General features: G+C 38.5%; 1 protein-coding gene across 4 annotated transcripts in view; it reads left to right on the forward strand.

Moving 5' to 3' along the window:
• Window positions 1-17,022, forward strand: part of LOC122547141 (ubl carboxyl-terminal hydrolase 18-like) — a 44,628-nt gene that overhangs the window by 9,871 nt on the left and 17,735 nt on the right. For all 4 annotated transcript variants that reach the window (XM_087993718.1, XM_087993717.1, XM_087993716.1 and 1 more), the window contains exons 3-7: window positions 302-440; window positions 2,155-2,251; window positions 11,241-11,377; window positions 11,985-12,064; window positions 13,541-13,690. In XM_087993718.1, coding sequence (XP_087849844.1) covers window positions 302-440; window positions 2,155-2,251; window positions 11,241-11,377; window positions 11,985-12,064; window positions 13,541-13,690 — 603 coding nt within the window. The remainder of the gene's footprint in view (window positions 1-301; window positions 441-2,154; window positions 2,252-11,240; window positions 11,378-11,984; window positions 12,065-13,540; window positions 13,691-17,022) is intronic.

Genomic DNA, 17,022 nt, shown 5'->3' on the forward strand with positions numbered 1-17,022 from the left:
TGTCATTGTTAGATCAACAATTTTTTTTTCTGGAATAGCACACTAACAATAATAACTTAATGCTATGTTAGGCCTATTTTTGAATGTGCAGAATCGTGAATATATCACTCATTGATATCTTTAATATATGTGGTACATTTGTTTAATCTGGTTGTACAATCCCAATGTCTGAGTTTGCACACCTGAATTTATTGCTCCATTTTATTTGTCATGGAAATGCTTATTAGCATTAATCTATCATTCGCAAAACTTGAATGAATTTGCATGAAGGATGATCAAACTTCGCATCCATCTCTTTCAGGAAAGAAAACCAGAAAGAGGTGAAAGTCTGCATTCTTTTGAAAATGCAAATCGTTTAACAGATTGCGGTAACCACAAACAAAACATTGTTGACGCAGAAAATCAACAAAAGTCACTCAGAAGTTCTCATAACAATGAAAGTAAGTGCATGCACAGAAATTTTATGAATGTAGAATATTTTTTAAAAATAATGTTAAAGATGTAACCAAATGAATCTTAGGAGTATTAATCGACTTCAATAATCAAAGAAAGCATTCAGTTAGGTGCCCCATAACAATTAAACAAATCTTCCTTGCGTCTTTTCCTTACCTAGTTGATGCTCCTGAAAATGTGAAAATTTATTAAGAGCTTCCATCTTATTGAAGCTTCAAGCCAATTCATATCCAAGAATCTGCTTTTAAAAAGTACATTTTGACATCTGTGACAAATTGCAGCACGGTAGCTGAGACAAACCATTCTAAAACAACACTACAACTAAAATAATCCAAACATTGTTTGAAAAAAATTCTCCAATCCTCCACTGTTGACCAATCCTTTAAACAAATTACAGATCTGCAAATTTGCCAAACATTAATCTGTTCTTCTCTGGGCTATATGCTATCTGAATACCACATTGTGTTGAAATCTGTCTCTTAATTTTGAGATCTATTGTTTCAAGGTTATTGGGCAAAGATATTTAAATAGAAGCAAAGTACTGAGGATGCTGAAGATCTGAAGTAAAAAAAGAAAACATTGGAGAAACTCAGTAGGTTTAGTGGCAACTGCTGGGACAAACAGAGTTAACATTTCAAGTCATTATGATCACTTGGGAACAGGCAAAACAATACTTCACACCATCCTCTGCAGCAGGTATGATAAGAAAAACCTGTCTCTTCATTAGTTGCAGTTTTGTCCCACAGGGACAGATGAGAATTCGTATTGCCTATGGAGTCAGCTGGAATAGCTTAAACCGTATTGGTTTTATTTTCAATGAATATTGCCTGTATTACTAGATTGTTAGCATATGCATCTGGTACAACATGCAACATCATTAATGCATCTCTCGTCTGTTTGGGTAAAGATATACAAATTGCTGTGTGGAATTTTCTGGTTCGTATGTTCTTGGGAATGCACCATGTAGAACTGACATTCAAAGCACCAGCTTGTCTCAATAATACTGCTCTAATCTGAATCAAATGATTGTCCAACTGTGAAATGTATTCATATAAATTAGTCTAATGCTCCATTGAAGCACCGAAGAAGTACATTACCAAACAAATTAAACTTATCTACTTGTACAGAAGACACGAATAGTAACAAATGTAATGTTTCTACCCTGTGACTCATGCAATACAATTTTAACAGACAGACAGCTATTTCATTTTTTTTTGTAGAGACTTGTGCAAATTGACTACTATGATTCAAGTTCTACAGGACAGCATGGTGCTCGGTGATTAACAGTGCAGCCTCACAGTGCCAGGGTCCTGGGTGTGATTCCACCCTTGGGTGACTCTCCGTGTGGAGTCTGCACATTCTCCCAGTGTTTGTGTGGGTTTCATCCCACATTGAAAAGATGAGCAGGCTAGGTGGATTAACCATGGGAAATGCAGGGTTACAGGGATTTAGTGGGATGCTGTTTAGAAGGTTGGTGTGAACTTGATGGGCTGAATGGCCTGCTTCCACACTGTAAGGATATTATGATTCTCATCAATACAGGGGAGGGGGAGAGGGTCACAAAATTTGAGTTAGTTGGATGTGATATTATGAGACTTTGTTTTTATCTTTATTGCTTGACTTGCTGAGTGGAGGAAATAACTTGGGGGTGGGGGTGGGTTCATCACAAAGAAGTGGGTAATGTATTATTTCTTTTCATAGCATTTGTGGCACTCATCAATATAAGGAATAACTGCTGTGTAAATGCCCTTCTGCAGACCTTGTTTATAATTCCAGAATATAGAGACCTACTTTGGAAGTAAGTTCTGGTTTTGCTGATTTACTTGCATTTTTTCTGTTTTATAACTAATTAAGACTACTGTTATATCACACAATTTATCTTCTAGCAGATTTTGCAAAATTTAGTATATTTGAGAAACACCTTTTGTTATATTTTACATGTGCACAAGCAATACTACCCTAACCTAATTGAAGGCTCTTTTTTGATAACTGTATAACTCATTGAAAAGGTAACCAGACTGAATTTTGGCTTAATGAGGAAATTATGCTTCAGTTATATTGAACGTTTAGTCAGAACACATCTGGATATTGGATTCAGTTTAGAGTAATGAAACACAACAATAATAATTTAGGTTTACCTAGTATCTTTAACATAATGAAAGGTAAAAGCATTATATTAAAAAGTAACAGCAGAGAACATAAGGAGATTTTAGTTTAGATGACCAAAATGTTTAATTCAAGAGAATGGTGCTTCAAGATGTTTTGCATAGACTTTGTTAAAAATCACACAACATCAGGTTATAGTGAAACAGGTTTATTTGGAATCACTAGCTTTTGGAGCTAGTGTTTCCTTTGGTTGCTACCACCTGATGAAGCAGCAGCACTTCAAAAGCTAGTGCTTCCAAATAAACCTGTTGGACTATAACCTGGTGTTGTATGATTTTTAACTTTGTTCACCCCAGTCCAACACCAGCACCTCCAAATCACATAGACATTATAATGGAACATTGAGACAAAAATAAAAATGGCTGGAAAAGCTCAGCAGTTCTCGCAGCATCTGTGAAGAGAAACAACAGTTAATGGTTTGAGTCAGTTCTAAGGAAAGCTCACTGGATTGGAAATGTTAACTTTGACTTCTCTTCATATATGGTGGCTCAGTGGTTAGCACTGCTGTCTCACAGCGCCAGAGACCCGGGTTCAATTCCCGCCTCAGGCAACTGTCTGTGTAGAGTTTGCACATTCTCCCCGTGTCTGCGTGGGTTTCCTCCGGGTGCTCCGGTTTCCTCCCACAGTACAAAAATGTGCAGGTCAGGTGAATTGGCCATGCTAAATTGCCTGTAGTGTCAGGTGAAGGGGTAAATGTAGGGGAATGGGTCTGGATGGTTGCTCTTTGGAGGGTTGGTGGGGACTTGTTGGGCTGAAGGGCCTGTTTCCACACTGTAAGTGATCTAATCATATGCTGCCAGACCTGCTGAGTTTTAGTTCTCGTTTCTGATTTACAACATTCAAAGTTCTTTTGGTTTTTATAATGGAACACCAAAACTGGACTACAGAGGGAGATATTAGGCAGATGGCCCAATGGTCAATCAAAGTGGTTTGACAAGGAGTATCTTATAAAGTGAAAGATAGGCAGAGAGTTTAAGAGTGCAATTTTCATAACTTAGGACCGTGGCAGCTGGAACAATGCTGAGGAATATCTCATAGTGGCCTGGAGGAAATTTCAGAAATGTGGACGAAGAAGGACAAGAAGGGAATTGAAACTAAGCATGAGTATTTAGTCAGTGTAATCAATGAGCACAGGAGTGATAGGTGAACATGATTTGGTGTGAACTATAAATTCACAAAGTGTCATTAGACAGCATGTTCAAAACTCAGTACTGCTACCGTTTAAGAGTGACAAAGGCAGCAGTTACATGGTGAACAAGTCATAGTTCCTTTACTGTTGGGTCAAAATTCTGGAACTCCATCCCTAACAATATTGTGGCTCTACCGACACCAAATGAAATTCAACAGTTCAAAAAGAAATTTCTGCCCAACACCACTTTCTGAAAGGCAATTTGGGATAGACAATAAATGCTGGCCCAGCCAGTGACCCCTACAACCCATGAATGAATAAAAATAGGACTTGGGCACCAATGTTTTGAAAGACCCTGAATTTGCCAAGGGTAAAATGGAGGAGATTAGTTTGGAGTACACAGAATAGTCCTGTCTCGAGGAACATAGTTAAAAGAAATACAACACCCGGTTATAGTCCAACTGGTTTATGCTTGAAACATCAATTCGCCTGCTCCTTGGATGCTGCCTGACCGGCTGTGCTTTTCCTGCACCACACTCTTCAACTCTGATCTCCACCATCTGCAGTTCTCACTTTCTCCTTTGTCCACCCCAGTCCAACACCAGCTGCTTCACATCATAGAGGAACATAGACATGAGCAAGGATTTCAGATGCAGAGGTGCTGAGGGATGGGCGAAGGCAAGCGATGTTACATTGATGGAAATAAGCCATCACTCTACTGATGGCACAGATATTTATTTTAGGGTTAAATTTGACACCAGGTTCATGAACAGATTGGTTCAGTCTCAGACAGTTGTCAGCCGAAGTGATGGGGTAAGTAGCTAAGAAGCAGAGTTTGAAAACAGTTTAAAAACAGTTTCTGTACAGTGACAGAGGCAAAAATTGACTTGGAAGGATTCAAAAATGAAGTTCAAGGGTACAAATTTGGGACTATGGGGAAAATTGAAAAGTTTTCAAGGATTGTGCTGTAAAGGGTTAGTTTTTGAGCAGAGGAATAATAATATAACATTTAAAGGAAAGAAGGACAACATCTGAAGAAAGATTCATTTACAGTATTGGCCAACAGAAGGGGATGTTGAGTGTCAGAAGGTTAGGTGGAACAAATCAAAGAAGCAGGATGTGTGTTTCAAGAATAATGTGAGCTCAGAGAATATGAGGAGAGTTAGGACAGAAACAATAAAAAAAACTATTTGAATTCAGGGCTAGAACATGGGAGAGCTTTAAAGAAAGTTAGCCTTGGTGGGCTGGTAAAGGCAACAGATTGTGTGGACTCAATTTTAGTGATAAATATATCCAGGAGTTCCTTGCACATGTTGTTGCAAGTGAATGTGAAGGAGATGGGAGAGAGTTTTAAGAAAATGGTTTACTGTAGAGAAAAGAAGCTAGAGATTATTTTGTCATTCCAGGGCAATCACGGAATAGTAAGCAGTTCAAACGGACAAAAACAGAATGCAATATTGTTTTATGTGTTCAACAAGGTCTGGCAGTGAACAACGAAACCTGCCATATCCATTCATATTGGAGTCTTCAGTAACCAAAGCTGTATGCTGTACTGGTGAATGGTCACAATAATTTTAATGGGGACTAGGGCATTAAAATGTGGAATTGAGGCTAAAGTTTGACTAATTAGTAGCTGCAGAAATGTTGAAGTAAAGGGGGAAACCAGATGTTATATGGTTTAAAGTGCTTACAGGATGTTTTCTGGATCACTATGTTGATCAACCAACTAGACAAGAGGCCATCCTATACTTGGTATTGTGCAGTGAGAAAGGAATAATTGGCAATCCAGTAGTATGAGGCCCCTTGGGGAAGACTGACCATAATATAGTGGAATTCTTTCACTGAAATGGAGAGTGATGGAGTTGATTCTGAGATTAGGATCCTCAATCTAAATAAAGGAAACTATGATGTTATGAAGTACGTGATAATGATGATAGATTGGGAATATTACTTTGGGAAAAAAAACATGATGGTGCAGAGGCAATACCAAGCATTTAACGTAAGCAATTGCATGGAGCAACTGCCACAATTGTTTATTCCTGTCTGGCACAAAAATACAATGAGAAAGGTGGCTTGACCATGGCTAAATAGGGAAATTAGGGATAGTAATAAATCCATGGAAGGGACATACAAATTGGCCAAAAAAGAAGCAAACTTGGGGTTTGGCAGCGGTGAGATTTCAGCAAAGAAGGACAAAAGGGTTGGTTATGGGTGGAACAATAGAAAATAAGGGTAAACTTACGGGGAACATGCAAACTGATTGTAAAAGCTTTTACAGATATATGAAGAGAAAAGGCTTAGTGAAGACAAATGTAAGTCCCTTACACTCAGACACAGGGGAGGTTATAATGGGGAACAGAGAGATGGCAGACTGACTAAATACCTGTCTTGTTTTTGTCTTCAAAAACGAAGGACACAAATAACATCCCAAAAATGGTGGGGAACTTAACAAGAGGGAGTAGCTGAAGGATATCAGTATTAGTAAGGAAATGGTGTTGGGGAAATGGATGAAAGTAAAGGCTGATAAATCTCTAGGGACTGACTATCTAGATCCCAGAGTACTTAAGGAAGTGGCCCTGGAAATGGTGATGTATTGGTGGTCACCTTTCTGTAGATGGCCTACAATGTCTGGATTGTAGGGTAGCTAATGTAACCCCAGTAATTAGAAAGGAGGTAGAGCGAAAACAGGAAATTATAGAATTATGAAGGGTTTACGAGACTGATTCTTGGGTGGGTAGGATTGATCTATGAAGAGAGACTTGACCAATTATGATATTATTAACTGGAGTTTCGAAGACTGAAGGAGAATTTCTATAAAATAATGACAGGGATAGACAGGGCAAATGCAGGAAGGATGTTCCAATAAACATGGAGTCTAGAACTAATGATCACAGTTTCAGGGGTAAGTCATTTATGAGTGAGATGAGGAGAAATTACTTCACCCCAAGAATGGTGAGCTTGTGGAATTCTCTGCAACACAAAATGGTTGAAGCCAAAGCATTTAATGTTTTCAAGAAGGAGGTAGACCCAGTTCTTTGGAATAAAGGGATCAAAGGGAATAGGGATAAAGCAGGAACAGGGTACTGAGTTGGATGATCAGCCATGATCATATTGAATGGCAGAGCAGGCTTGAAGGGCTGAATGGCCTACTCCTCTTTCATTTTCTATGTTCCTATGGATCTATAGTTAGGATTTTGAAAGTGTAATTGTAAGTGACTAACTGTAAATGAATTCTGGGAGAGTTCTTCGGTGGGTGAATACATCAACAACAAATTTTTATATAGCACCTTCAACATAATTAAACAGCATGAAAAGATTATAAAATAAAATATATTGAGCCACACAAGGCGATATTAAGCCAGATAACCAAAAGCATGATTAAATCATTCCGTTTTAAGAAGTGTCTTAAAGGAAGAAAGCGAAGTAGAGAAAGAGGGAAGTTTAGGGGAGGATTTTCAGAGCATCAGGAGTTCTGGGAACTCAGCCACTGAAGGGATGAAGCCATTAGTGGAGCTCTAAAAGATGGGAATATATAACAGCCCAGACCTAGAGCAACACAGAGATCTTGGAGGGTTATCAAAGTGGGAGAGATTACAGAGAGAGAGGGACATGAGACGATGAAGTGATTTAAAAACAAGGATGAGAATTTGAAACCAGGATATTGCTCAACTGAGTGTCAAAATGTCTGCAAACGTAGGAGTGATATGGGAATGGGATTTGCTGTAAGATAAGTCACAGGCAGCAGAGTTTTGGATAATCTTGGTTTTATGCAGGGTAGAATGCAGGGACACAGGCCAAGGGTTTGGTGGCATAGTTGAACTTAGAGATAATGAAGGTTGGAATGAGATTTTCATCAGTATATGAGCTGGCACATGAACAAAGTTAGTTGATGTTCATAGATAAAAATAGGTGGCCTTAGTGATGGCATGAATACAGGTTGGAATCTCATCTCAGGATTAAATATGACACCAAGGTTCCAAAAAGACTGCTTCACCTCAGACTGTCACCATTGTGAGAAATGTACTCAGTAGCGAGGGAATGGGGTTAAAGAGTGAGGGCTGAAAATAATGCCGTAAGTCTTTGCATTATTCAATTGCAGAAAATTACAGCCCGTAGTGCTGGATATTGGACAAGCAGTGTGATAATTTAGCAACAGTGTTTGTTGTCAGCGTACATGTGAAAGCTAACTCAAAAGCTCAAGCTCATATGTTGATTAGAAATAGAAAGAGACCAACGAATTATCCTTAGGATACACCAGAGGTGACATTGTGGGGAAAGGAAAAGAATGTGATTCTCTGGTTATTGTTAGATTGTTGTAAAAATGGAACCAGGTCAGCGCTATCATACCCTTAACAACAAAGGAAAGGCATTAGAGGAAGATGGAGTGATCACCTGTGCTAAAGGCAGCAAACAGGCAGAGACCTTTGCCAGTCACAGTGAATGGAAGCCGTGACTTTGATAAGAGGTGCTATGGCAGGGACAGGAACCCGATTTCAGACATTCAAGGTTCCAGGAAAGTCTGGAAAGGAGGTGGGAGGTGTCAACATATTCAAGGACCATGAAGACCAAAAGGAGGTTGGAAATTGGGACAGTAATTTGCAAGGACAGTTGAGTTTTTGAAAGGGGTACTGATGTTAGATTTAAAGGATTTGACACTGCCAGCTAACATGAAGTAGGTGGAGTTAGGTAATCAGTAGTTTATTAGGAGTAGGGTTAAAATGAGGGAAAATAAAGTTGGTCCAGAGAAAGAGATGTGGATGGAGAATGATGTAAAATATTGATCAGAGGTAACCTTAACAGTGATTAATGGAACTGACAGGCAGAACTTTTTATAGATATTTGTAAATATACTTTGACCTTACAGTGATTTACCAGCATGCTACCAGAATTTAAGAAGTTAAGTCGAGAGCATAGATTGCATGAACTTGATATATATTTCCTTATGTTTAGATGATAGAGAAGAGATCTAATTGAGGACTTAAGTATAAAGAGAGCTGAATCAGAAAAAGTATTTCCTCTGGAGGATATTTTAGGGACTAAATCTTAAAATCTGGAAGAAAGATTCTTTTTTTCTTACACAGAAGCTAGTGGAAATTTTAAACAACCCCCCAAAATATTGAATCAAGTGAGGTTTTTAAGATAGATATTATTAAACATTTGTTTCAATAAGAATATCAAGGGAATCAGAACAAAGGCAGATAAGTAGAGTCAGGGTACATTCCGCTTATCAATTGCAATTTTTATTGATGTCAACGTCAATTGTGTATTACTTGCAAATTGTGTTAATGACTTAAGTTTCTGAAATAAGGATTGATGATAAACCTGGTTGTCAATTCAGGCTGCAGCCTGCAGTTTTGCCAATTGTTGGGTAGCAGTGCCATCTACTGGCAGGTCTTTTAAAATATTCACCTGTTGAATGTGGGACTCTCTGGATCAATATTTATAGTCCATTCCTAATTGTCCTTGATAGAATGGTGATTAGCTGCCCTCTTAACCTACTATAGTACATACTCCACATGAACTATAGTCCATGTGGGGTACGTACACCCATAGTGTTGTTGGGGAGTGATTCAAGTCTTTGTATAAAGAACAATACTGGAGCTGAATTGAACTCTGAGCTTAGAAACTGCATGAATTCATGTAAAACTCAGCTACTTCACTTTTTAGATTAGAATCAATCTAAACATCATGGCATAGACAGAGAACACAGGGGGCCAACACCTTCAACATATTGTCTAGCTATCACCATTGTTAACAGCTAACCCGAGAATGCAACTTTTAAAAAAAAGGTTTTGTGATTTACACATGAAAGAAGTGAAACTATCACTGTATTCTAACAGATGAAAGGCTTAACAGACAATCAGTTTTTCAATGTATAATTTCAGTTACATCACATTGTAAATTTTTGCTCTAAATTCTGTGTGTTAGGATTGATCCCTTCAATACCACCTGATGAAGGAGCGACGCTCCGAAAGCTAGTGTGCTTCCAATTAAACCTGTTGGACTATAACCTGGTGTTGTGTGATTTTTAACTTAATACTGGAGCTGTTAGTGACCTGCCATTTTCTGATTCACTTCTGATTTAAAGATTAAGATTAAATCAGTTAACACAATTATATTAATTAAAGAATACATTACAAGGAGTCAGTTATCTAATTTTAATGCTCACATTGTAATCACAAATTATGTGAAGCATTAAAAATGGAAGTGAATGGCAAGATATGTTTAACACTGTTGTGATACATCAAGAGTTCCCACAACTGTTTATTTGACAAAGATGGTACCCAGTGTCCCATAGTACAGACTAGCAGTCTCCAAGCTTTTATTCTGAAACTCGTTGGAGGTAACCAAACACAATCAGGCGTAGTAAAGTCACAACACAAATGCTTAGACATTTTTACATGGAGTCATAAAGTCACAGAGATGTACAACACGGAAACAGACCCTTCAGTCCAACCCATCCATGCCGACCAGATATCCCAACCCAATCTAGTCCCACCTGCCAGCACCCGCGCCACAAGGCTCCAAACCCTTCCTATTCATATACCCATCCAAATGCCTCTGAAATGTTGCAAATTGTGGTGTCATCTGCAAACTTACTAACTGTGCCTTTTATGCTCCCATCCAAATCATTTATGTAAATGACAAAAAGTAGAGGACCCAGCACCGATCCTTGTGACACTCCACTGGTCACAGGCCTCCAGTCTGAAAAACAACCCTTCACCACCAGCCTCTGTCTTCTACCTTTGAGCCAGATCTGTATCCAAATGGCTAGTTCTCCCTGTATTCCATGAGATCTAACCTTTCTAATCAGTCTCCCATGGGGAACCTAAATCAGCCAGGCCTAATTGTATTACCCCTCAGGTTATGTATGCGGATGTTGGTCAGCTAAAGGATCAGGCTTAGCTGTGATGTACTTTGCTGTCAGCACTGCATCTAATATAAAGAGGTGTTGTTCAGTACAAGGTCAGAGGGCAGCAGGGTGCTGTGCATAGCATGTGTTTAAGCCCTTCAGTAGAGGACAATGGATACTTAGTGAAATAAATTCATTAATGATTGGGATTTACATAATTAGCCTGCAGCCTGACTGTTGCCTTAACCACACTCTGCTCCTATCAACTTGTGCAGAATTGAAGCAAATGCCTGTGCATTATGTAGCACAGTGTTTGCTGTTACTCCTGCAATTATCTTCAACTTGTTGACTGTAAAGCAATGGTCATGATGCAGAAAACTGAATGTAAAGGAAATTAATGTTATAACTAATATAAACTATTTGCTGTGGAGTACTTTGATATTTAAAGTGCCAAAATTCTTTACATTGTTTCTAATTATACATTGTGATCCAACAGGTCTGTTCTGAAATAAAACAGGCCAGTTTTCACCAATGTCATGGCCTCTCCGTTTTATTTTGTCCATCCCTGTTTACTATATTGAACAGAATTCTGTTCAGTTAGATTTAAGTGTATGAAGTTTATTTGTTTCCCTATTTTAGGAAAGGCCTTTTGAAAAAAGACAAGAACCACATTCTGTATCACCTTGGCAAAGTTTTCCAGCATCTACAAAACAAAACCGAGAGAACTATATCACCTGAAAAATTTATTAAGTCCTTGAGGTCAAACCATATTAATGGTAAGTATAGTATCCATTTCAGTTAGGATATTTAATGCGACTTTATCTATTGATCAAGGAGTGCACAAAAGATCTGATGAAATTGGTTTAGGAAATAAAAAGAAATGCAATAAATTAAGTTTCATTTGAAATACTGCTTTATTGGTAATAATGTCTTGGGTGAGACTGAAGCACACTGATGTACTAATATTTTCTGAGGTGAGGTCACAGGACATGTTGTTACTGATCCTCATCCCACCCAAACTTACCCCCAAACACAATTCTCTATCTAGCAAATTCCTAATCTCAGACCATCATCTTTGTTCATTAATAACTAGCATTTCTATTGTGCCTTTAATGGAAGAAAAAGTCTCAAGGCACTTCACAGGAACAGAACCGTTCGAACTGTGATACAGTGCAACATAATGAAAGATCAGCGGAGATACTCTCTTCTACACCCACATCAGTCCACAATGTATATCCTCAGACTTATTGCTAGTTTAGATTCTTAAAGAATGTGATCATTTTATAGCATATAATAATTTTCATAAGGTACAGACATACTTGAATGATTAATGTATAATATTCCCAAATGTTTAAAGTGTTTTGTCTCTACATTTATTTTAAGTGGGGAGTCAGATGGATGCTGAGGAACTCTTCCGTTCACTCTGTAATCTACTAGAGGATCAATTGAAGAAGACACCACATGTAAGCATGGGAAAATGTTATTATTTTATTCTTCTATCATACCATTGCATCAATTTGTTGGGGCGGATCAAAGTAGACATAGATGTTCAAAGGTGTTCACAGATTTTCCTTCCAAAGACTCCTCTGCTGTGTTAAAGACTCATTAGGAATTAGACAGTCTAATATTACATCATCCAAATAGTGTTCTTCATGAGTGAGTGCCAGTAAGTTGCTCATCAATGGAGGACATCACTTCGATCACAATACTATTCTCATCTACTGAATCTGCTATTTTCAAGTAGTGTCTCGGATCTTGTGAGAAAAATCACCCAGTATTTACTCTTGTATTATTTTGCTGTTAATTTCTGATGGTGGTTGCCCCTCCCCTTATACCCCCCACATGCCTCGACTATCAATATCAATTTCGTCCACCATTACAACCCTTTAAAAGTCTTTACTCAATACAGCAGATGTTGATGTGAACTCTCCATCATTTATCTTCTTCATTGCTCAACTTGAATGGTTAGGATGAGAGATCACTACTGCAGCCAGTGCAGGAAAATCCAGCTGCAAGGATAGAAAACACTTCCTAGTCATTGAATAGAATGTATTCTCAGTTAGTGATCGCTGTTGACCCCAGAAGGTCTGCTCCTGACCTTTGTGGACACTCTGAGAACCAAGTATTTTTTGAACAATTCATCTGGCTGTAGAATAATAATTTTTTCTTGGGATATAGGTGTCACTGGCAGGAGCAGCATTTATTGCATAGTCTTACTTGTCCCTTGGAAAGGTGGTGCTGATATCCCTTTTGGAACTGCTATAGGCTCTTTGTTGTAGCGACAACCACAATGATGTTAGGTAGGGAATCCCAGTTTGACCCAGTCACACTGAAGGAATGAAATCAAGATGGTGAATGGCTTGGAGGGGAACTTGCAATGGGTAGTGTTACCTTATATCTGCCAACCTTGTCCTTCTACATGGTAGTGGTTGCAGGTGTGGAAGGTGCTGTCCAAGGAACCTTGGTGAATTTGAAAAATGTTGATACATTTCTCCAATGTTAATTAATTACACTTTCAAAATAATTAACAAGAGAAATAAGATGTTCATAACCTTTCAGAGTCTTATGTGTATCCCAATATTTATTTCTCTGTGTAAATATAGATTTGGTTTTATTGCTTTTCATTTCCCGATTTACTGTCTGTGAAAATGTATTTATGTGATCAGCTGCTTCTGTGACTGATGGCATTACTGCAGCTTAACGGTGCAAACTCCTGTTGAAGAACACTCTATCATTTGGAAATTGAGACAGTAAAATCTCTTGCTTCATAGACTATGATATATTTTGGTGTACCTTTCTTGGAGATACAAGGCATTTGATCTCACTTTGACAATTGAGTGCAAATTTGGATCCATTGCACCAAAATCACAATGCTGCTGGAAGAGAATTGAAAAGTGACGCACATTAATATGTAACTACATTTTCTGTTTATTTTACAGAGCAAATTTGTTGATGATTTGCATGTGCTAACCACTGAGGAATATGGAATATGTTTAAAATGCCAAAATGAATTCCAGCAGATTGGACACATGCTCACTATTCCTCTTTCGCTTTACGAACCTTCATCGGGGAAATGTTATAAGAATGTAGTAAGTGTTACTTTTTAAATCCCATGTGACATGTTTTAGGAGTCCGATATGGATTTGACCCTTCATGTTTGATTTTGATGCTTGGCTATTGAACCTAATGCTAATTGCAATCTCGAATGGCTTTTTAGTTAGCACAATTTCCCCTAACTTTGATAATTCTAGGATGTTGTTCAATAATCAAGCATCATGACACAGTTTAGCGAAAATTATTAATGGTTGATTTTAGCTAATAGTTTCAATGAATTCTGAAATCTAGACATTGATGATAAAATCAATATTTACGCAAGTCTAAACTTATGTACACTTTCTACAAAGTTAAACTGAATAAGACCAATCACATCATTGTTATGACACAACCAATATCTCAAAATATGAATGCTTTCTCTTTAAATGATCAATATTGCAAATTTAAAAAAAAGAACAAAGAATTAGCATTTTGGGACTCGAGACTCTCAAACCTCTGTGAGAAAAAGTAATATTCAAAAAAATCATTTTAAAAAGGCAAACACCTAATTTTAAAGACCCTTTATTTTTAAATCATGAACCCTAGTTCTTGATTCTCCCATAAGAGGAAACAATCTCTCTGCACTCAACCTGTCAAGACCTCTCAGGATCTTTTGTTTTTCAGAATTTGCCACTTGACTGTTCTAAGTTCTACCAGATCGAAGCCTAGCCTGTCAAACCATTCCATATAAAATAACCTACCCATTCCAAGTGTTAGTCTGATAAATGATCTTTGAACTACTTCCAATGCACTTACATCCTTCCTATATTCGGGTGAACAATACTTTACAAAACTCTTCAGATGTGGTCTCACTAGTGTTCTGTTTAACTGAAGCATAACTTCACTTTGTTTGTATTCAATTCCCTTCAAAACAAATGACAATATTTTATTAGTGTTCCTAATAAATGGCCTCTTTCTGCACTGTAGGGATTCTAATGATAGGATGGTACAGTGGTTAGCACTGCTGCCTCACAGCACCAGAGACCCACGCTCGATTCCACCCTCAGGCAGCTGTGTAAAGTTTGCACATTCTTTGTGTTGTTATATGGGTTACCTTCAGGTTCTCCAGTTTCCTTCCACACTCCAAAGATGTGCAAGTTGGCCATGCTGAAAAAACAGAATTGCCCTGTATAGCCCAGGGATGTGCTGGTGAATTGGCCATGGGAAATATGGGGTTAGAGTGAAGGAGTGGATCTGGATGGGATGCTTCTCGGAGGGTGAGTGCAGACTTGATTGGTCAAATGGCCTCTCTCCACACTGTAGGGATTCTGTGATTCTATTTGCTTTAACTGCACAGTGACCTTTTTATGATTTATGCACCAGGGCACCCTTATCCTTCTGCATCTCAGAGCCCTGCAATCTCTAATCATATATATAATATGCTTCTCTTTTTATTCATGCTGCCAAAATAAATTTCATATTTTCACAGGTTATACTCCATTTGTTAAACTTTATCCACTCAATTAATCTATCTCTATCTTTTAGAACCTCCTTAGGTCCTCTTCATAATTTACTTCCTTACTCAACTTTGCGTCTTCCACAAATTTGAAAAATAAAATTCTGGACCCTTCATCCAAATCATTTATAAATTTATGAACAATTGAGGTCCTAGATCTGATCCCTGTAACACACCACTCATTAAATATTGCCAAGCTGAAAAAGACCCACTTATGCCTACTCTCTGTTTTCCGTTACCCAGCTAATATTCTATCCATACTGACTTGCTACCCCCAAACCATGAGCTTTTATTTTCCACAGTAATCGTTGGCCTGCCACTTCTAAGTAAAATCCATCCACCAGTTTGGTTGTAGCTACACCACCATTTTAAAAATAAAATTATTCTTGATTGGATGTGGCATTGCTGGCTAGGCCAGCATTTATTGTCCATTCCTAAAGACCCAGAGAGAAGTTAAAGAATGAACCAGATTGAGGTGAGTCCGGAGTCCGGAGACCAGGTAAGGGTGCTATGTCCTTCTTTAAAGGACATTAATGAAATAAGTGTGTTTTTCCAGAATTGGGATTGAGAAACCTTTAAAAGCCAGCAAAGACAACCAAAAAAGCATTGGTAGGGTGTGGTGATGAAATATGAGGTATGCTAGCTTGTAATATAGATTGCAAATGTTTTTATTTCGATATACATAGGAAAATTAAGAGAGAAGTGAGAGTGGAATCATGAAATCCCTACAGTGGGGAAGCCATTCAACCCCTTGAGTCCACACTGTCCCTCCAAAAAGCATCCCACCCAGACCCAACCCACACCCCCATTCCACCTCTGTAACCCTGCATTTCCCATGGCTAATCCACCTAGCCTGCGCATCCCTGAACACTATGGGCAATTTAGCATGGACAAACTACCAAACCTAAACATCTCTGGATTGGGGGAGGAAATCAGAGCACCCAGAGGAAAGCAACGCAGACATGAGGAGAATGTACAAACTCCACACAGACAATCACTTGAGGCTCGAATCAAACCCGTATCTCTGCTGCAATGGACAGTGGACCGCTGGAAAATGAGGCTGGAGAATTAGGAATAGGGGATTTTAAAAAATGGCTGAGAAACTGAATCAGTATTTTGCAACAGTCTTCATAGTGGAACATACCAGAACTTGAAGAGTCAGGCAGAGGTGAGTGCCATGGCCATCGCTAAGGAGAAGGTACTGGGGAAGCTGAAAGGTCTGAAGGTGGATTAATCATCTGGACCAGACAGACTACACCCCCATGTTCTGAAGGAAGAGATTGTGGAGGCATTGGTGATGACCTCTCAGGAATCACTGGAGTCAGGGAGTGTTCCAGAGGACTGAATAAGTGCTATCATAACACTCCAGTTTAAGAAGAGAGGGAGGCAGAAGATGGGAAATGATAGGCTGGTTAGGCTTGATTCATTGTTTAAAATTTAGAGATTATTATTAAGAATGAGATTGCAGAGTACTTGGAAGTGCATTGTAATACAGAATAGGGCCGAGTCAACACAGCTTCGCAAAGGGGAGGTCATATTTGACCAATCTGTTGGAATTCTTTGAGGAGGTAATGAACAGGTTCAATCAAGGGAAGCCAACGGACATGATTTATTTGGATTTACAGAAGGATTTTGACAAAGTACTACACTGGAGGCTGTTAAATAACATAAGAGCTGATGGTATCAGAACAAGGTACTGGCATGGTTAGAGGATTGGTTGACTAGCAAAAGGAAAATAGTGGGAATTAAGTGTTTTTTTTGGGATAGCAGCCTGTGACTAGTAGAGTTTTATTGGGGTCAGTTTTGGAATCACAACTATTCATGTTATACATAAACAATATGAATGAAAGAACTGAGGGCATTGTTGCTAAG

The sequence above is a fragment of the Chiloscyllium plagiosum genome, unplaced genomic scaffold (assembly GCF_037043375.1).
Source record: "Chiloscyllium plagiosum isolate Xiang-an unplaced genomic scaffold, Cpla_swu_hap1 HiC_scaffold_13, whole genome shotgun sequence".
NCBI lineage: Eukaryota > Metazoa > Chordata > Chondrichthyes > Orectolobiformes > Hemiscylliidae > Chiloscyllium > Chiloscyllium plagiosum.